General features: G+C 41.8%; 1 protein-coding gene across 1 annotated transcript; it reads left to right on the top strand.

Annotated features, from left to right (window-relative positions):
• Positions 1–3815: 3815 nt before the first annotated feature.
• Positions 3816–9224, top strand: LOC129741308 (uncharacterized). Its single transcript, XM_055733030.1, has one exon. The coding sequence runs from the start codon at positions 3816–3818 to the stop codon at positions 9222–9224; it is 5409 nt and encodes a 1802-aa protein (XP_055589005.1).
• The last annotated feature ends 13702 nt before the right edge of the window (positions 9225–22926 follow it).

The following is a 22926-nucleotide window of genomic DNA, read 5'->3' as shown; positions in this document are numbered from 1 at the left end:
AGTTCGTAGCCTTTTTTGAACCAAAACACAACTCGTAACAAAGTCGATTACAACCACATCGAAGCGCAAAAAAAGATGCTCAAGTCACTAGCGAGCGTCGGAGAATCTTGCGTAGCATGTAACTGTCTTTCTGAATGAATCTCGGGAAATTCCGTGGGAGAAATGTGGAAAACAAATTGCGGCGATTAAATGTTATATCATTCGGCGGTGTATTATTACTAAGTGTAGTGGCTACTGGCAATGGCTGATTACTAGTTACATTATCGACTTGCTAAATGATCAAAATGATCATTATGACTGTTCGTTTAGCTCTTCAGAGTGGCACAACTTGTTGGGCGAAAATCTTCCCTAGAAAATCGCACTGAAATTTGATCAAACTTGGGGGGCAGCGAAATACTGGCGAATGGCTAGACGAGATGAATGATTTTGCTGAAAATTTCGATAATAATTTAGTTCGAACAGGCTACAGTGAACGACTTTAAAACTTTGATTGACAGCAACGGACATTCATTGTGACAGTCTCTGATGTTAATGGGCGTCAGACTAATGATTATTAGCTTTTAAGCTTCAAGTAAGGAAAGATTGAAATTCCGAACGAAAGTTTCTCACATAAAATATAGCGTTATGGCAAATATATTTTCAACATATATTTCTAGTAATGATTCTCTGTCGCTAGAGTTGTCTTAATAGTTCTTGTTTGTTAAAAGTAATTTTGTTCAATTTCTCTCAAAAAGCATGATGACCTTATTATTATCTTCTTACGCTGCCACTCCTTAGTTCACTTGATCGTACAAAAAAAACAACTCGAAAACTATTATTGAGCGTCATAATTTGTACTAATCATTAGCTAGCTAAGAGCTTCTGTAGCAAAGTATTTACGCATCACAACAAAGCCAAGGGGTAGTGTCTTTTACGAAAGATTTCTTCTGGTTCAGAGAGTTTACTGAACAAAAACGATGCTCTAATCTTAATGTGACTTAATCACTTACTTCATTAGCACTATTAGACCCCCATCAAAAGTTTCCCTGATAGTACGTTCAAACAGAAAAACAACCCTCTCAGAAGCTTTGTTTGGAATTTTTCCAACAGCACTTGTCAAATATACCCCATTCAATGTGTAATCAGTGGCGTAATTACGCTGTTACAGCACAAAGTACAAGGATAAGTGATCAATGGTAAATTGGCGAACATCCCAAGTACTTGGAAAATGTCCAAGTATGAGCAAATCGTATCCCATACCTGTTCAATAACTAGAAGGTATAGATCAAACTATCTGATAACAAACAAAGTACCTTCACCTCTGCCTCAAGCTACTGGTAGCATCAACTATGACCATTGTTGTTGCTACCATTTGCGCTCAAAAACAACAAACTGGATGAGTGACCGTTCCGAAGTTGGCGATAAGAATATCTCACCCAATCGACATCAAACTTGTGATGATTGCCACTTGTCAGTGTAGACTTACATACTCCTAGGCCTAGCAGTCAGTAGACTTAAGTCATAAGAAGGAGATTTCGAGGAGTTCAAAGTACACCCACTTCCAGTTCAGGCCACATCATTAGCCGTGGACCTGTCAACGGCGAGTAATCGTTACGAGAGCGTTCAGAAGAGTGTGTGACGTCAATCATCACTCGACTCAACTCGATGGTTACAGCGAGGTTTTCAGGGCTCAATGGAGGATGGATTCACGATTTGAGCAGTTTTCAGTTACATTTTTGGAACAAACAACAATCTTTTACCGAATGCAGGCACGTGTTCTCGTTCTTCGTTCTTATCAGCTCCGTCTGGTTGATGATCAAAGGTCGAAATTTTTCAATTGATGTGTTGTTAGCTTAGGTGACGCAGTTTTCCGATTGATTTCGAGTTTTCTAATAAAGGCATGTGGGAGAGTGTTTTTTTGGCGAACGAAATCTTATCAGGTGCTGAATAAATGATTTTGCAATCTTGAAGCTTTCAAGTTGAAGGTAATCCACAGGTTAGGAACAAAATGTTCGGAAATCGAATGCTAAAATCATAACTAATCAACTAGAGAATCATTTACCGATGAAGAGAACAATCACAATCTTTTTTTGTAAATTCTTTGTTTGAAACGGCTCATACATTTAGGCTATAAGGAGCCAAACTCGTTTTATACATATACTTACAATTTTTACAATTAGAAAGATATATTTCGAACATATAGTTGAAGTCTTAATTACAATCTGTTTGATCCAATATTCAATTTAAATTGGTTTGAACAATATGCATTCATCATTGGAACATATAGGTGTGAAATCCCGGATGGCTAATTTTCAGGGCTTATCTCGAGATTGATTCACAACATCATAGATATCTAGTCATTTCAGTTGTGTTAGCGCTGATGATGAGAGGTTGCTTCTTGATGTTATTTATTATGGCTGTGAAAGCCAAAGGCACATGTACTCGGTAAAATAAAAATAAGTTTTAAAACAATACTGATCCAAATCCAAATATTTCGGAAACGCTTTTGTTGATGCCCAAATCTAAGTACCACCCTGATGGTTATTGCAACCCATAGTATCTCCTATTCAATTAGTAGTTTCAGTACATCTCTTATCAGAGAGTACCTAGAGAGTGAAAAAAAGGCCTTTCCGAACACTACCTCTACTCAAGCTAGGTTCTATTACTAGAAGCAGCAGAATAAAAGATAGTGTCCAATAAACCGTAGTCGAGTCTAGAACTCTTTTAATAAAGAAACCGCGTTGTGATTCAAACCCCAAATAAAGTGTGATCATTTTCTAGATCTCTGTGGACAAGTTTTTTATCGTAGGTCATTGACCTTTCAAAAGTGAGAATATCACGCGCGGTTGGTTTGGTGATTAAACTCGGCTGGACCACGGCACCCCGGACGTTCACAGGTGCGTGAACATTTTTGGTCCTTCGAACCGGATTCGTGTCGGGTCGCGATATAAAAACGTGGACATTGTGAGGCTTTGTTGGCCTATTGTGCCGAAAACAAAGACCGTTGTACGCGGGTCAACTTGGCGTCTAGTGATCGCCATTTTCTACGCTGGAGTCATCACCATCTTCATCGAGTTGCTGAACATTGAAACGTGTATTCAGCTAATATTCCTAGCCTGGATTACATACGGTGACGATACGGACACGACGGAACGAGAATAGCGAAAAAAAAAAGGCCTTTCCGAACACTACCTCTACTCAAGCTAGGTTCTATTACTAGAAGCAGCAGAATAAAAGATAGTGTCCAATAAACCACGGTCGAGTATACAACTCATAACAATAAAAGCCGCGTTCGTACTCTAAGCCAAATAAAGTGTTCTGATTGCTTTGCAAGTGAAATTGGTCTTAGGTTTTTCGTAGGTCGTTGACCTGTCCATATAGTGACGATATCACGGGCGCGATTTTTGTGAGTTCGTAAAGTTTTAGCTCGGCTGGACCACGGCACCCCGGACGTTCACAGGTGCGTGAACATTTTTGGTCCTTCGAGTCCCTCTGGTATCAATGGTCATACATATTTTCGGTCTTGGAATTCGCTGGCTCTCTCTACCATCAGTTGTTTGTTCGCTTGTTGAAATCCCCTCGCTGCTGTCAATCTGGATGGTTAGTCAACGGTCGTGTCACGTCGCGGAATCGTTGAGATGAAACGGTAAAAGTGATAAAAAATAAAAGTGAAATGGATCGAAAAAGTGCATCATAATTATAAATTGCTTAAAGTGATTAAAAGTGAACAGTGCAAACGAACTTGTGTTTTGTAATTTCCCTGAATATTGATCGAACTTCTGAATTAAGTGAATACATTGTGATTAACTTTGGACATAGATCAGTGATTATTAACTATGTCGCTTCGTGAACTATCAGCCAAAGAGCGAAGGGCTCTAAAAACAATTGATTCAGTGTTGTGCTTTGTGGACCAACATTCAGACATCGATCATCAACAAGTTGAAGTTCGTTTGCAGCTGTTAGAAAGTGCATACAGTGAGTTTGTGCAAATGCGATTGCAGATAGAACTGCTGCTCGAGGATGAGGACGTGAAGGAAGTGGTCGACGAAGATGCATCAGACACTGAACGTCTCGTCAGTTTGGGCGCAGCAGCACAAAGAAGGGAGGAAGAAAGTGATGCGATTTTTTCCAAAGCCGAACTGAAGTACTGCCAGGCCAAATCAGCGTTATTGAAATTTTTGCATGCAGACATCCAGCACTCCAACACACAACCATCTCACCCAACTGCATCCGCTGTGGAATCGAGGGTGAAACTTCCCGAAATACGGTTGCCAACCTTTTCTGGACGATTAGAGGAGTGGATCCCATTCAGAGATGCTTTCAAAAGTCTCATTCATCAAAGTGATAAGCTCTCTGAAATGGATAAATTCACCTATTTGAGGGCCTCGCTTTCAGGTGAAGCCCTTCAAGAAATTGGATCGATTGCCCTATCTGGAAGTAATTATGACGTCGCTTGGAATGTTCTCGAGGATCGCTACCAAAATCACAAGCTCATAGTTAAGGCACACCTGGACTCGTTATTTGCGATAGAGCGAATGAAAAGGGAAAATTTCGAATGCTTGAACCAATTGATATCTGAGTTTGAGAAACACCTCCAAATGCTCGCTAAAATTGGAGAGGACATCGGTGGTTGGAGCACCATTCTGGTGCATATGGTTTGTTCCAGATTAGATCCAATAACGTTGAAGCTTTGGGAAACCAATCATAACTCCAAAGAAGTTCCCTGTTATGATAATTTGATTACGTTTCTCAAGAATCACTGTTCCGTCCTACAATCCCTTTCATCATCGTTATCTTCTGCACAGCCAGAGAACAGGAAGCCACGATTCGGGGTGAATCACGCCACAACTTCAGGTCGATGTAGTTTTTGCGCCGAATCTTTCCACTCGGCCTTTATCTGCCGGAAGTTTCAGAAGATGACGGTTGCCCAAAGATATGAAGCGGTAAAAAAGATTGGTTTGTGCATGAATTGCTTAGCAGCTGGTCATCTAGCACGAAATTGTACCCGAGGATTCTGCCGCCAGTGTGGGAGGAGACATCACACGCTTCTGCATTCATCGAAGGAAACAAACAGTGTGAAACCGAAACCCTCCGATGCGTCGGTGACAGCGATCAACCGTAACCACCCCGATAATCGATCAACACCTCAACAACAACAACCCTTACCCAGGCAACAACAACAACAGACCCAAATAGTTACAGACCCAAGACCTCCTACCACATCAACTGCATTACCTATTGTCAATGAAACTTCGCACAGTACTCACCCACTGCATGCCACAGATCCTAACCCACAACCACTTACCATTGCACTTCCCTTACACTCTTCACACCAAATTCTTCTATCAACTGCCCTGGTGAAAGTTTCCGATTCGACAGGCCGAAGCGTTCTAGCTAGAGCCCTGTTGGATTCCTGCTCCCAAAATTGCTTTGTCACGTCCAAACTTTGTCGTCAACTCCACTTGAAAGAATTCCCCGAGATTTTGAATCTGCATGGAATTGGAGGCACCTCAGGCTGTTCCAGAATGGCTGTCCGTGCAAAGGTTGCACCTCGTATTGATCGGATTTCTAGCTTTTTGGAAGAGATCCACTTTAATGTTCTACCAAGTTTGACAGTGCAGTTGCCTTCTCAAAGTTTCTCCATTGGTAATTGGACTATTCCAAGGCACATGACCCTAGCAGATCCTGAATTCCATGAAAGAGGGGAAATAGATATGCTGATTGGTGCAGAATATTATCTCGACTTATTACGAACCGGTCAACATAAAGTCAGCGAAGATGGGCCTACTATGCAGGAGACTGTATTTGGATGGATTTTGGCAGGACGCATTCCCGAATCGAAAGGTTCATCGACTGATTCAGGCCTTCAGTTATGTACGATGTCGGAACTTCATGAACAGGTCACCAAGTTCTGGGAATTAGAGACATGTCATGTGAAGAGCACCAACTCCGTGGAAGAATCCTTGTGCGAGGAGCTTTTTCAGCGAGAAACTACTCGAAATGAAACTGGCAGATTTGTAGTGTCGCTGCCCAAGAAGGATTTTGTTCTCAGAAAGCTCGGTGACTCCAGAGCCAATGCCGAAAAACGCTTTTACGGATTGGAGAAGCGTTTCGTGAACAATCCATCGATCAAGGAGATGTACCTGAAGTTCATTCAAGAATACCAGGATATGGGTCATATGAAGCTGGTTCCAGATTCTGAAGAAGTGCTGCGTTACTACTTACCCCATCATCATGTCTTGAAGCCAGAAAGTACGACGACGAAATTAAGGGTCGTTTTTGACGCGTCCTGTCCGATAACAACAGGAGTTTCCCTCAATGATGGCCTCATGGTTGGGCCAATAGTTCAGGACGATCTGATCACCATTGTCACCCGATTTCGTCTACACAAAATTGCAATTGTGGCAGACATTGCAAAAATGTACCGCATGATCAATCTTGCGGAATCCGATCATCGATACCAGTGTATTTTGTGGCGAAATGATCCGTTGGAACCTCTCAAGACCTACAAGCTTACGACCGTTACTTACGGTACAGCGAGCGCACCGTTTCTGGCTACTAGGTGCTTACAGAAGCTATCAGAAGATGGAGAGCAGAGTCATCCTTTGGCCGCAAAAATTCTCAAGAAGGATTTTTACATGGATGACGCATTGATCGGTATTGATACCCCCGAAGAAGGAAAACAGGCAGTGAAGGAGCTTAATGACCTCTTATGTTCCGTTGGATTTGTCCTACGCAAATACAATTCGAATTGCGAGGAAATTTTAGCAGATATTCCAGCAGATCTTCTTAGCGATAGAACTGCGTTGGAGTTGGATTCTTTCTCTACCGTAACTACCCTTGGTCTTATTTGGGAACCCAGCACCGATTTGTTTCATTTCCGTATACCAACCTGGAGCTCTTCATCCCCTATTACAAAACGCATCGTGCTGTCTGACGCCTCGAAGTTGTTCGATCCTCTCGGCCTTGTCGGACCTGTGATAGTACAGGCCAAAATGTTTATCCAAAGTTTGTGGCAACTGAAATGTGGCTGGGACGATCCTCTGACAGACGAAATGCAGTTGTTTTGGACGGAATTCCGCAGGAACCTTACTTCTCTCGACTCCCTGTCGATTCCTAGATGGGTGGGATTTTCTCCAAGTAGCGACGTTGAACTGCATGGTTTTTGCGATGCTTCCGAGAAGGCGTATGGCGCATGCATTTATCTGCGATGCACTCACGAAGATGGATCAGTTTTTGTCAAGCTGTTGGTTTCGAAGTCACGCGTAGCTCCTCTCGAAGATTTGAAGAGAAAGAAACGGAAACAATCAATCCCAAGGCAAGAACTTTCGTCAGCACTCCTCCTAAGCCATCTCTACGAAAAATTCTGCAAAAGTACGGCCATGGACGTCAAAAGCTTTTTCTGGACTGACTCTACAATCGTCAAATGTTGGCTAGCATCAGTTCCGTCAAGATGGCAAGCATTCGTGGCGAATAGAGTCTCCGAAATCCAACATCTGACCAAGAAAGGAGTATGGAATCACATTCCGGGTACGGAAAATCCTGCAGATATAATATCTCGAGGAATGACACCTGTTCAACTGCAATACCAAATGTTGTGGTTTGAAGGCCCCATTTGGTTGAAGCAAAATCGAAGCACCTGGCCAGTTGAGGCAGAGTTTTCGCCCGATCAATTCGATAAAGATACGTTGGAGGAAAAATCGTCTGTGGTGTTGCCCATTGAAGCTAAGGCTCCGAACGAAATATTTTCTCGACTTTCCACCTTTGCGCAAACGGTCCGTTTGGTAGCATGGATGCGACGATATTGTCACAACGCTAAAAAGCAGAATACGAGAAAAATCGGTAACATTTCCTTTGAAGAATTCCTGGAGGCTTCAAAAGTTTTGGTCAAATTGTCTCAAGCTGAAAGTTTTGGCCAAGAACTCAAGGATCTGTCTCATTCCCAAGAAGTGAGAAGCACCTCCAGAATTGCCAGTTTGAATCCTCATTTAGTCGATGGAATAATACGTGTCGGCGGCCGGTTAGCTAACGCACCAGTTTCTGAAAATCGCAAGCATCCCATCATCCTCGATCACCATCATCCCCTTTCGATCATGATTGTCCAGCACTACCACGAGTTCCTGTATCACGCTGGGCAACAACTCCTGATTGCCAGTGTCCGCGGGAAGTATTGGGTTACAAGTCTTCGTGGGTTAGCCCGAAAAACCATCCATAGTTGCGTTCAGTGCTTCCGAGTCAAGCCTAAGGTGATGGAACAACTGATGGCAGATTTGCCACCCGATCGAGTGAACCCTGCACCTCCGTTTCAGAAAGTGGGCGTAGACTACTGTGGCCCTTTCTTGATCACCTATCCTCATCGTCGAAGTTCCCCCATGAAATGCTTTGTGTCGGTTTTTGTGTGCCTCGTTTGCAAAGCTGTCCATCTGGAGCTGGTCGCGGATCTTACCACTGGAGCGTTTCTTGGAGCCTTGAAAAGGTTCATTGGTCGACGTGGTAAACCAATCCTGATTATGAGCGACAACGGAAGGAATTTTGTCGGGGCCAGACGTGAAATAGCAGAACTTCAACGACTACTCCGAAGCCAACAATTTCAAACCGGAGTGATATTCGAAACCTGCAAGGAAGGGATCAACTTCAAATTCATTCCCGCTCGATCTCCCAACTTTGGTGGGCTCTGGGAGGCCGCAGTGAAATCTTTCAAGACTGCTTTTAAACGAACTGTTGCCTTGAAAGTGCTCCAGTACGACGAAATGACCACTACGCTAGCCCAAATAGAAGCAGTGTTAAACTCACGTCCCCTTACCCCGTTGAGCGATGATCCCGACGATTTTGAAGCGCTCACCCCTGGCCACTTCCTAATTCAACGTGCCTTAACTGCCCTCGATGAACCTGATCTAACTGAGACGCCAGAAAATCATCTTACCATGTGGCAAAGGGCCACAAAATATGCTCAGGTGATATGGAAGAAGTGGTCGAAATTGTACCTGTCCGACCTCCACAACAGAACGAGATGGACTCGAAAGCGAAACAACATCTCGGTGGGCAGCATGGTGCTGCTGATGGACGAGAGGTTACCGTCATTGAAGTGGCCCCTAGCGCGTGTCACTGAGGTTTTCCATGGGTCCGATGGCAACATCCGAGTGGTCAACGTACGGACGCAGGAAGGGACCTACGGTAGGTCAATATCCAAGATCTGCGTTTTACCGATTCTGGACAACTTCCAGAAAGCCGATGGGGAGAACTAAACTCCCCCAACGAAGGTGCAACCGCATCTGCGGGAGTCTCTGGGCTCCCGCGTTCCAGTTAAGTATTTTTTTTATAATGAACTTCCAAAAAGTAAGAAGAATGTTTATCCTCCAGCATTGATCGTCGTCGAGGCCCGGCGTGGCCGGGTCAGCGTCCCAGAAGGTCCCCCGTCTGCTCGATATATCCTCTACAAGGCTTTCCCTCCGGTGAAAGAATACGCATGAAGATGTCTTGGAATGTGCATGTCGTCTAGTCGTGTCTGTCAAAATTATCAACAACCAGCAACGTATTTTCCATTAGCCCTTTGCGCAATTTAATAAATTTATTTTCGAGGAGTGAGCAGCTTGATATAAACCAAATGATGCCCAGCAAGGAGGACTGATCTACCTCCATGCGCGACTGAAGCAGTTTCTTAGCATGGCCAGCTTGAGAACCACTTCATCCAACTACAAGGCAGATAGTTCACGGTCGAGCAAGCCGTGTCCACCAAGCAGCCCACTTCCATGGAATGAGGACGGCGTCATCGCCGTAGGGGCGGTCGCGGAGGCCATGGGCCCATGGCCTCCGCTCCAGGCAAGTTGTTGTAACGTTCACCATTTCAATGTAAAAAAGCACCCTCTCATTTTAAGCGGCGAATGATGGTTCCTGCCGGACTCCGGCAATGCGAGACGAGACGAGACGAGGTACCTGAAGCATCGAATTGGTCCCCAGAACGAGCGATTCCCACCACTACAGCATCCACATCGAAGCCAGCAGCCAGCAGCCAGCTATACAGTCCACGAATCCCAGGTCTCGGTGGGTAGGCGTAGTCCGGACCAATGAATCCCGAAGCGATCGACGAATTTGGCACGGTACTCCTACACAAGCAGCATCCAAAAATCCAGTGTACGGATAGCAGTTCCCCGGTGGTTAGGCGTAACCCGGACAAACTACAGCAGAAGCAGATCGAATATTTTGCCACAATATCCAACTTCACGGCAGAAACTCCATCGAAAACAAACGGCAAAAATCCCGAATGTATATTCATATCGAGTGTTGTGAACAAGGTACAGAAGTAGAATAAGTAGAGGTTCATAATAGCTAGAATAGAGTTAAGAATGTTAGAGAGAATAGGGTCTTCTTGTTGAAATCTGATAAATTTCAAGGCGGCCGGCGCATGTTGATGCCCAAATCTAAGTACCACCCTGATGGTTATTGCAACCCATAGTATCTCCTATTCAATTAGTAGTTTCAGTACATCTCTTATCAGAGAGTACCTAGAGAGTGAAAAAAAGGCCTTTCCGAACACTACCTCTACTCAAGCTAGGTTCTATTACTAGAAGCAGCAGAATAAAAGATAGTGTCCAATAAACCGTAGTCGAGTCTAGAACTCTTTTAATAAAGAAACCGCGTTGTGATTCAAACCCCAAATAAAGTGTGATCATTTTCTAGATCTCTGTGGACAAGTTTTTTATCGTAGGTCATTGACCTTTCAAAAGTGAGAATATCACGCGCGGTTGGTTTGGTGATTAAACTCGGCTGGACCACGGCACCCCGGACGTTCACAGGTGCGTGAACAGCTTTGATATTTTAAAGTAATGTACTGACAAGAAATATTCAAGGGATTATCGAAATTATTTCAAAGTATTTTTATTAAGATTCTTTAATGTGTATGAGAGATATCGAATAAAATATGCGGAAAAAATCTAAAATCTAATTTATACATTTTTTTGAAAAGAATACCCGAATAGAAAAGTAAGGTGAAAAAGCCATGAATTTCATTTTCACTCTACCATGTTGCTAGGGTAAGTTTTCCACCCCTCTCTCGAGGTAAATTTTACTTTTTTTTCATTTACCTAACAAAAAGGTGAAATGTACCTCTTTTGCTTTTCACCTAGAAAAAAAGGCAAATTTACCTTTTCGAACTCACTGGCCAAAAAGGTACATTCTACCGGTTTGCCATCCACTGATGAAACAGGTGAATTATATATTTTTTCTAAAGGGTGATACGGTCAAAATTTGGTCAATATCAACTTGACGTATTTCTTTCAATTTTGCATTTAAAAATCCTGAACACCCTTCATTTTGAAGTTATGTGTGTGTAGAATGTTGCTCGTATTTTGATTTTTGAATTCACTCTTCAGTTGTCAAAATGCCGTCCAAGGAAGAAGAGCAGCATATCAAAATTTTGCTCGCGCATCGCGAATATCCGAGCTACTCGCACGCAAAGCTGGAAAAATCGCTAAAAGTTGCCAAATCAACCAATACAAATGTAATTAAAGTGTTTTGGGAACGTTTGTCGACAGCCAGGAAGTCTGGATCGGGAGGAAATCGAAAACCGGAAGCCGCTGAGACGACAAAGAGAGTTGCCGGTAGTTTCAAGCGAAACCCTAACCTCTCTCTCTCCAAGATGCCGCAAATAAGCTGGGTGTATCGTCTACAACCGTGCGTCGAGCCAAAAAACAAGCCGGACTATCGACTTACAAGAAGGTAGTGACTCCAAATTGCGATGATAAACAAAATACGACGGCCAAAGCACGATCCCGGAGGCTGTACACGACGATGCTGACGAAGTTTGACTGCGTGGTAATGGACGACGAAATCTACGTCAAAGCCGACTACAAGCAGCTTCCGGGACAGGAGTTTTATACGGCAAAAGGATGGGAAAAAGTAGCAGATATTTTCAAGCACATGAAACTTTCAAAGTTCGCGAAGAAATATCTGGTTTGGCAAGCCATCTGTACCTCTGGCTTGAAAAGCAGCATTTTCATTGCTTCCGGGACTGTCAACCAAGAAATTTACGTGAAAGAGTGTTTGAATAAACGTCTGCTGCCTTTCCTGATGAAACACGGTTGTTCTGTACTGTTTTAGCCGAATTTGGCATCTTGCCATTACGGTAAAAAGGTAATGGAGTGGTACGCCGCCAACAACGTGCAGGTGGTTCCCAAGGACAAGAACCCTCCCAACACGCCAGAGCTCCGCCCAATTGAGAAATACTGGGCTATTGTCAAGCGGAACCTAAAGAAGACCAAAAAAACTGCTAAGGACGAGCAGCAGCTCAAAGCAAACTGGCTTTCTGCGGCGAAGAAGGTGGACAAGGTGGCTGTACAAAATCTGATGGCAGGGGTTTAGCGTAAGGCCCGGCAATTCGGATTTGGAAAAGCGGAAGCCTAACTGAATATTTTTCCTGAATTTTATACTAATTAAACTTGAAGAAGAAATTTAATTTGATTTTTTAAATAAACTATTTCACCCATTTACACGCGTTTTCCGTTGACCAAATTTTGACCATAATCGAAATTTCTCAAAACCATTTGGTGGCTTAGTAGTCAGGGTGGAGTGACACAAATAGACTCCAACATTCTCACCCACCCTGAAATTTCTTAAATTTCTGATAAGAAAGAAGTATCCTCCTTGATATGCAATTTGGAATTTTAGGAATTTTGGGATTGTTGGGATTCGTTTTCGTCGTAAATTGGCAAAACGCAGATTTTCTCGGCCTCTCGTGTGATTGATCCAGATGCAGTTTTCAATTTCACAACTCGTACAGTGCCGTCGGACCCGGGACACACCTCTTCAATCCTGGCCATTCTCCAATTGCACGGTGCAGTGCGCTCATCACGAACAACAACTAAACGTCCAACTTCGATTTTAATTGCGGATTTCCAACGTTTGCTGCGTCCTTGCAGCTGACTGAGATATTCGTTATGCCATCGCTTCCAGAATAACTGTTTCTTCTTATTTATTAGCTGAAGTTGATTGAGACGATTATCGGGATAAACCATCATGTCGTCTTCGGGTAAGTCTTGCAAACTTGAACCTATGAGAAAGTGTGCCGGAGTAAGTGGTTCCAAATCAGTTGGATCGTCTTTCAACGGCATGATGGGACGTGAGTTTAGACATGCTTCAGCCTGCACTATGAGGGTAGACAAATCTTCCGGTGAAAGTGGAGTTTCACCAACCACTTTTAGCAAATGTTTCTTTGCCGAACGAACTGCAGCCTCCCAAAGACCACCGAAATGAGGGGAGGCAGGTGGGCTAAAGTGCCACTGAATCATTTGCTTCGTACATTCCTTAGAAATCCTTTCATGATGGAGCTTATCCTTTAACAAACGCTGCAATTCTATGAATTTGTTTCTCGCACCCACAAAATTGGTCCCATTATCAGAAAACAGTTGTGAAACAAATCCGCGCCGAGAAATAAACCGTTGTAAAGCCTTAATGAAACAGTCAGTCGACAAATCCATCACTAGTTCCATGTGTACAGCTTTCGTACACATGCATATAAAGATAGCCACATAGGCTTTCACTGCTGGCCGACGAGGAGCTGGTCTTATATACATTGGCCCAAAATAGTCCACCCCGGTATTCGCAAATGGTCGAGATTCCGTAACGCGAACAGATGGTAAGTCTCCCATTAGTTGTTGGATTGGTGTTGGCTTCGATCGAAAACACCTGATGCACTTATGCACGATTTGCTTGGCGACGCTCCTGCCACCCAGAGGCCAGAATTTTTGGCGAACCGCAGCGAGTAATAGTTGAGGTCCTGCGTGCATCAGACGTAGATGGTAGTGTTCAAAGATTAAACGGGTGATGGTATGTCGAGCTGGAAGAACCACCGGATGTTTGAAGCCTGTTGTTTCAGAAGAATTCTTTAAACGACCACCTAAACGAATCAAATCATCTTCGCCTAAAAACGGACGAAACCATTTCAAAGGAGATTTTGAGGAGACATCGTGATTTTTCTTTAGTGCAGTAATTTCCGCCGCAAATGTTTCCTGTTGAACTCGACGAATTAACACTCTTTCAGCTTCTTCAATTTCAGCGGTGGACAGAAATGCATTAGGTTTACCTTCCAATTTCTTTTGAATCAGTTTCATAAAACGTAGAAAATATGCAGTTTTCCGGATCATTTCAAAATAACTTGAGAATTTACCCATAAACCACTCATTGAAATCGGTGTAGCTTGATGTCGTTGCAGCAACCGCTGTACGTCGTAGCTCGTCGTTTCCAACATCGGCTGGAATATCATTTGATGAAGTTGGCCACTCGTTCCTCGGTTCCGTCAACCATGCTGGTCCGTTCCACCAGAAATTATTATCCACAATGCTTGTAGGTGATATTCCTCTTGAAATTAAATCTGCGGGGTTGTCCATGCCAGAGACATGCCGCCATTCACATCCATTTGTAAGAGCTTGAATTTTCGCTACTCTGTTTGCAACAAAGGTAGTCCACGTTAATGGTGGAGCTTGAATCCAACGCAAAACGCAGGTCGAGTCAGTCCAAAAAATAGTACCTGCTTGGATTTTTACCGCATTTCTCACCCTTTCTTCGAGTTCAGCAACCAGTAGAGCTCCACATAGCTCTAAACGCGGAATACTCTGGCATTTCAACGGTGCTACCTTGGATTTAGACGATAACAAATGGATCTTAACCGTTCCTTGGGCATCGACACTCCGAACGTAAATACAACCCCCGAACGCTCGCTCTGGCGCGTCCGAGAAACAATGAAATTCAACAGCAACTGCATTAGGCAAAATAACGAAGCGGTTGATCTGAATCTGATTAAAAACAAATAATTGAGAGTAGTAATTCCTCCATATCTCACCCACCGTAGAAGGTACAGGTTGGTCCCAGCCTAATCTATTTCCGCATTCATCTTGAAGAGTCCAAAGTTGCTGCATCAATATCTTCGCCCTTGTAATTGCCGCACCAAGTAAACCTAATGGGTCGAAAAGTGTTGCAATAACCGATAAAATCTGCCGTTTTGTAAAAGTTTCTGTTTCAGGTAGCACAGGTACATTGAACCGAAACATGAGGACGTCTGAGTTAGGTAGCCAAGATAATCCAAGAGTTTTTACGGAAGGATCTACGTCGAGATCGATCGATGAATCCAAAATTGCCAGATTATCCTTAGAAACTCCCTCCAAAATTTGTTTAGAGTTCGAAGCGAACTTTCGAAGGCGAAATCCTCCACAGTTGGCGGCCTTTTCAAGCTGAATCCTCAGCTCAAGTGCTGCCTCAGCATCATCCACCCCCGTAATAACGTCATCCATGTATGTATCCTCAAAAAATGCTTTCGCCGCCAACGGAAATCGATGTTTTTCGTCTAATGCTAGCTGTTTTAAAACCCTTGTAGCAAGGAACGGCGCAGCTTTCGTCCCGTACGTGATTGTATTCAACTCATAAGTTTTGATGTCGTCTAAGGGACATGCACGCCACAAAATAGTTTGCAACTGCTTATCATTGGAGTTTACCAGAACCTGTCGAAACATTTTCTCTATGTCCGCCACTACTAGGATTTGTTTTGTTCGGGATCGGAGTATGATTGCTCTTAAATCATCCTGAATGACGGGACCAGTAAGCAGCAGATCGTTAAGGGAACATCCTGATGATGTTTTGCACGAAGCATCGAAAACCACTCTTACTCGTGTAGTTGTGCTGTCCTCCTTTATAACGGGATGGTGTGGTAAGTAGCATCGCTGCACTGATTCAACATTCCCAGGAACAATTTGCTGCATGTGCCCCAACATCTCATATTCGTTCATGAATGAAAAATACTGTTTTCGAAGTTCTTTATCCTTTGCTAATCGTCTCTCGGTGGAATGTAATCGCCTCAATGCTATATCCCTTGACCCACCTAATCGGTCCCATATGTTGTTAACCTTTGGAAGAGATACCACATAACGCCCTTCCACATTGCGCCTTATGGATTCCCGAAACATATCTTCGCAACGTTGTTCCTCAGGTGAATATTGCCTAGTGGTGCCAACTTCTTCAGCAACCCAGAATCGTGTGAGAATTTTCTCCAAATTATCTTCCATAGAAACGTTGCAGTTTATTTTAAGTAATTGGCTCGGATTAGAGAGCCCTCCGCTAACAATCCATCCGAATACAGACTCCGTAAGTGCAGGCATTCCATCACCAAGTGAAATTCTTCGGCCAGTCTCAAAATAATCAAAAAATGTCTCGATTCCAAGTACGATGTCGATCGATCTAGACTCGAAAAATGATGGATCAGCCAATTTAAATCCGTCTGGTATTTTCCATCCCTTTGTATTGATCGTTGTTGTTGGTAGATTCGATGTAACCCTTGGGAGTACGAGAAAACTCATAGGCTTGGAGAAGCTAGAGTTTTTAGATCTTATAATCGCGTGTACTCTTTATTTTACCTTCAAAGACGCTTGACCAATCCCAGATACGGAAATTTGAACCCTTTCACGTGTCAAGTTAACTCTCTGACTCAACGCTTCTGTAATGAAGTTACTTTCCGATCCCGAGTCTAGGAGCGTTCGGGCCGGAACCTGACATCCAAAATCATCCTCAATTATAACTACCGCCGTAGCCAGTAAAATGCGCGACGAATTATAAGCGTTGCAATTTGCAACCGTGTTGCTGCTTGTAGTCGCCGTGTTGACAACCTGGGTAGAATGATTTAACTCTTCAAGCTCCTCTGTTGCTGAAGTTGGGTTGCTGCTCCTAACCTGAGAATCCTCTGGGAATCCACCCTGCCTGTTAGCCTTGAAGCAAACGAGAGTGTGGTGTCTGTAGAGATAGGCGATTAATAATATAGAAAATAAAACTGAAATTAAACATAGCACAATATGACTATGAAGTAGAAGTCATTCGAAAACCCACTAAAATCACACAGATTTATGGCTATATCTCCTTCGTTTGCTTGAATTACTATGTAAATGTTAGTAATTTACAATCCTGTTAATAAGGGATTTACCTAAACGAACAATTCATCACAAAACAAACATTGATTTAAGTGTGATTTTGAAGAAAAGTTTAATTTTGGGTATAAAATTCTTCAAAAGTTGGTTGGTTTCGCAAGAGCTCTGAGATGGTGTTCACTATCACGGACATCTCTTCGATAGTTCATGTCATAGCACACCTTGGAAGATTATTCTTGTGACGGTTGTTTACCAGTGAAAAAGTTAATAAAGATGGAGACGAAGAAGGAAGCCCCGGGTCCCTCTGCTAAAAGGGATAATTCAACCACCATCACCACAACCAAGAAGAAGGAAGCGCCGGGTCGAAGCAGCGGTTCGAAAGTCGAACCAAAACCGACAGCTTTGAAGACGGCGGCCGCCCGCAAGCTGTTCGAGGTCTCGTTGTTTGGAGACGATTCCGATGCAGAGGGTTACGACAATGGCACAGCCGGTTCTAAGCCTAGCTCCCTGAAACGGTTAGTATTAAAAAAAAAAGTTTTTTTTTATTTGAAACAAAGAATTAAAACTGTAGTCGAGGCAGTTTGATTCAAAATTTACTGTAGTCGAGGCAGTAAAGCCTAGTTTAATCTGTAGACAAGGCAGATTATACAAATTGAAATAATGAGAGTATTTTCTGTAGACGAGGCAGATTATACAAATTGAAATAAAAAGAGTATTTTCTGTAGACGAGGCAGATTATACAAATTGAAGTTTTGAAAAAAGCTGAAAAAGTGATCTTGTATTTTTTTTTTCAGTAAACGTTCGGCGAACGACGGGAAAATTTCAAAAAAGCTTCTTTTGGAGAAATTGACTTCCGTTCAAAATGAACTGTCAAAACTTCAGTCCGAAAAAGAAGTATTATTGAGCCGACAGTCGAATAATATTTCGGTTAACAACCTAAAAATTCCGGAATGCAAACCGACAATAGACGGCACTGAGATCGACAAAGCAGCTTACGAATATTGGAAAAGTGTATTAATGGCATCGCTAGAATTGGCTCAAGTAACGGATGAGCACTCGAGAATGAACATTTTCAGTATAAAAGCTGGCTGGAATTTATTAGAAATTCTAGGAAATACAACATCAACTCCTGCAATGCCAAACGAATTCGAGAAGCCATTTTCCAACGCCATAGCCAGATTGGATTCATTTTTCAATTCAAAAGTATACCTCTTGTCACAGCGTAGCATGCTAATGAGTATGATGCAGCAAGAGGGCGAATCCAACGTACAATATGTAGGAAGAGTTGTTCGTGCTGCAAAATTGTGCGACTATAAGGATGCCGAACTGATGGAAAATGTTGTCCGTACTGTAGTCAAGGGTACGAAAAGTTCCCAAGTAACGGCTTTGACTCACAGACATTGGGTGAGCCAAGGAAATTTAAACGATCTATTGAATTTAATAAAGGCTCATGAGCAAGAACTGTACAACGAAGAAGAATTCCAGAAGCTTCATCAGCAAAGAGCGGTAGCAATTTCAATGGTATCTGGTACTACAAATCAAACAATGAACCGATTCTACAAGAATGATCGTGGCCGAGGACGCAGTGGAGTTGGGCGTGGAAGAGGATTTATTCACCCAGCGTTCAATCGTAGGCAGAAAACTTACTGCTTTCGTTGTGGTAGTAGCTATCATGACGATTCAAAATGTCCTAAAATCGGCGAGAGGTGCAGATACTGCAATGAAATCGGTCATTTACAACGTATGTGTCCTGATCGTCTCAATGACAAACCTCAACTGAAGCAAGACTTAGGAACTCAAAAGAAAATTGCTGCCATAACAAACTTCAATCATGAAGAAAAACTTGACGAGGTTTCAACTCAGGTAAAGAATGATGAAATGTAAAACTTGTTTCAATAAATAAATAAATAAATAAATGAAAAATAAAATTGTTTCAAAATTTTTTTTAGCCTTCTGATACAATGAACCTTCATAAAGTAGCAATTGTTTCTTCTTTCACACAAAAATGTGAGAAGGACGCTTTTGTTGTTGGTGCAGTAGCGGGAGTTCAAATCGTATTTTTCATTGATTCTGGAGCACAGGTCAATACAGTTACTCAAAAACTGTTTGAAAAATTAATGAGAAACGAAAACTCTAAAGATAAACTCTACGATCTCCGATTTAAATCAGATAAAGCCTTACGTGCATATGCTTCTAAAACAGATATAAAAGTAATTGCGACATTCAATGCTGAGCTGTTTATTTCAAAAGAGCGACCTATATTTGTGGAGAAATTTTGTGTCGTTAATGAAACACGTGCATTATTAGGAATAAGTACGGCGATAAGATACAGTATATTGGATATTGGGTTGTCAGTTCCCTTGGAGAGAGCCAATCATTCTGATTGGAAGTCTGAATTTGCTTCAGTAAAAAGCATCAATATTCTACCAAACCAAGAATTTCCTAAATTCAATATTCGTCCTGTTAATATTCATCATGATAAGACCATGCCACCTTCACGAAATGTTTATACAAACATACCATCAATATACAAGGAATTGACGAAGAAAAAGTTAACCGAACTACTATCGTCAGGAATCATTGAACCAGTCTCACAAGATATGGACAGATCATTTTGCTCTTCATTACTGATTGTTCCGAAAGGTGTTAAAGATATCAGGTTGGTGATCGATCTGAGAGGACCAAACAAATGTATTCAGAGAACACCTTTCAAAATGCCAACTTTTGAATCAATTCTAATGGAACTAAACGGAGCACAATATTTTTCTACAATTGATTTGCAAAACGCTTTCTTCCATATTGTTCTGGACGAATCTTGTAGGCATCTTACTAATTTTTTCACGGGTGAAACACTTTTCCGATGTTGCCGTTTACCCTTCGGATTAACGAATGCTCCAGATATTTTCCAAGAAGTATTACAAACAATTGTGCTAGAAGGCTGCAAAGGAACTGTAAACTATTTAGATGACATATTGGTGCACGGAAGAACAAAGTCAGAACATGACGAAAATCTTAAAACAGTAATGAATTCCTTAACACAACATAACGTTGCCATAAATATGGATAAATGTGCATTTGCAAAAAAAGAGGTGACCTTTCTTGGATTTAAATTGTGCGCTGACGGGTGGAAAATTGAGGAAAATAAAATTCAGGCCATAAAGAATTTTAGGACTCCTGAAACGCAAGCAGAAGTTAAAAGTTTTCTAGGATTGATTAACTTCATTGATAAATTCATTCCTAATCGGGCTGACAAAACTAAACTGCTACGAGAGTTGGCCAAAAACGACAGGTATCATTGGAATCAAGAATTAGAAAAAGAATTTCAATACCTGAAATACAATGCTTGGAAATATGTAGAAACTCTTGGATATTACAATCGAAATGATTTAACCATGCTCTATGTGGACGCATCCCCATACGGGCTAGGAGCAGTTCTTGTTCAAATTGATGAAAACTCGAAACCGAGAGTAATTGCGTGTGCCTCGAAAACTCTATCATCATCAGAGAAAAAATATCCACAAACCCAGAAAGAAGCTCTTGCCATTGTATGGGGAGTAGAAAAATTTTCGATATACCTAATAAGCATAGATTTTATCATACGTTCTGATGCTGAATCAAACGAATTCATCTTTGGAGGAAAACATAGGATTGGAAAAAGAGCAGTAACTCGAGCAGAATCATGGGCGCTCAGGCTTCAACCGTACAGTTTTACTGTGGAAAGCATACCTGGAAAATCTAACCTTGCAGATGTTTTGTCAAGACTTGTATCAGGATCAAAAGATACTGATTCATTCGACGATACCGAAGAAAAGCACCTATTATTTTTACTGGACGCCGGAAGTATGCCATTTTCGTGGGACACAATTGAAACTGAAGCAGAAACAGACGAATTACAACAAAGAATAAGAGAATGTATCGGATCCGGAATATGGCACAAGGAATTACGCCAATATCAATGTCAATCCAAATATCTGCGCTGCACAGGAGCGCTGATCTTTAAGAATGATAGAGTAATACTTCCATCTAAATTGAGGAATGAAGCAATAATAACAGCTCACGAAGGTCATATGGGAATTTCCTCAATGAAAAGAATACTTAGAAATTATTTCTGGTGGCCTGGAATAAGCAAAGACGTTGTAAAATTCGTTGAATCGTGTGAAACATGCTTGAGGTTGTCTAGAAAAAATGCCCCTATACCATTAACAAATAGAGAGATGCCTCAAGGGCTTTGGGAAATTCTTCAGATTGATTTTTTTTCTGATAAAGAATGTGGATATGGTGAATTCCTGGTTGTAGTAGACATCCATTCAAGATACTTACATGTTATTGAAATGAGAAATACTGACGTGGATAGTACTAATGCAGCACTGAATAAGATATTCGAAACATGGGGATATCCTTTGGCAATACAAAGTGATAACGGACCACCATTTCAAAGTGCAAAATTCAATCAATATTGGGAAAACCGTGGAGTTAAAATAAGGAAATCAATTCCTTTCTGCCCACAAACGAATGGAGCTGTTGAACGTCAAAATAAAGGAATAAAAGATGTTTTGGCATCGGCTAAAATCGATCTTGTTAACTGGAAATTGGCGCTGCAAAAATATTTGTATATGCACAACAACATAACGCCTTTGTCGAGATTGGGAGTTACTCCATTTGAGTTATTAGTAGGTTGGAAATACAGAGGAACATTTCCCAGCATCAGCAATCCGCAATCGCAAGAAATTGATCAGACCGAAATTAGAGAAAGGGATTGTTTTTCAAAATTTCAGAGCAAATTGTACGCCGATGGCTAACGAAGAGCTAAGCCATCAGAAATTAAAGAAGGTAAACTTAGTTTTCTATGAAATGATCACATACTTGATCGCAGAAATAATAATACTTAATTTACAGGTGATACAGTAGTTGTTTCAGTTCAGAAGAGAAAGAAAACTGATCCAGAATTTTCATCTGAAAAATATGTGGTAATCGCGAGAGAAGGAGCACGAGTAGATATTGAGAACGAAAGAGGAATCAAATATTCGAGGAAAGTTGATGATTTCAAACTAGTACCAGACTGCATTTTACAAAAAACTAGCTCAAACTGTGAGAAAGCTACAGAAAGGGAAGATAGTTGTGATGAAGAAAATGGAAATGAATTTCTAAATATAATACCAGAAAATGTTTTACTAAATGAAAGACCACAAAGGATAGCCAAAATCCCAAAGAAATATGACGACATGTTGCTTTATACTATTTACAGTTAAAGAGTAGGGGTGAAAGGTATTGTAGAGATAGGCGATTAATAATATAGAAAATAAAACTGAAATTAAACATAGCACAATATGACTATGAAGTAGAAGTCATTCGAAAACCCACTAAAATCACACAGATTTATGGCTATATCTCCTTCGTTTGCTTGAATTACTATGTAAATGTTAGTAATTTACAATCCTGTTAATAAGGGATTTACCTAAACGAACAATTCATCACAAAACAAACATTGATTTAAGTGTGATTTTGAAGAAAAGTTTAATTTTGGGTATAAAATTCTTCAAAAGTTGGTTGGTTTCGCAAGAGCTCTGAGATGGTGTTCACTATCACGGACATCTCTTCGATAGTTCATGTCATAGCACACCTTGGAAGATTATTCTTGTGACGGTTGTTTACCAGTGAAAAAGTTAATAAAGATGGAGACGAAGAAGGAAGCCCCGGGTCCCTCTGCTAAAAGGGATAATTCAACCACCATCACCACAACCAAGAAGAAGGAAGCGCCGGGTCGAAGCAGCGGTTCGAAAGTCGAACCAAAACCGACAGCTTTGAAGACGGCGGCCGCCCGCAAGCTGTTCGAGGTCTCGTTGTTTGGAGACGATTCCGATGCAGAGGGTTACGACAGTGTCGACCTTTACAAACTCGGCATGAGATTCTCGATTGGCATTCTTTAGCATGGTGGCCGCTTCTCAAGCAATTTTGGCACAATGCATGTTCCTTTATAACTCCATCCCGTTCGTTTACTGGAAGAAGGCGAAAATCAGAGCATTGATGTAAAAAATGGTCCCCTTCG

The sequence above is a fragment of the Uranotaenia lowii genome, chromosome 2 (genome assembly GCF_029784155.1).
Source record: "Uranotaenia lowii strain MFRU-FL chromosome 2, ASM2978415v1, whole genome shotgun sequence".
NCBI classification, from domain to species: Eukaryota; Metazoa; Arthropoda; class Insecta; order Diptera; family Culicidae; genus Uranotaenia; species Uranotaenia lowii.
This window is presented reverse-complemented; position numbering and strand designations above follow the sequence as displayed.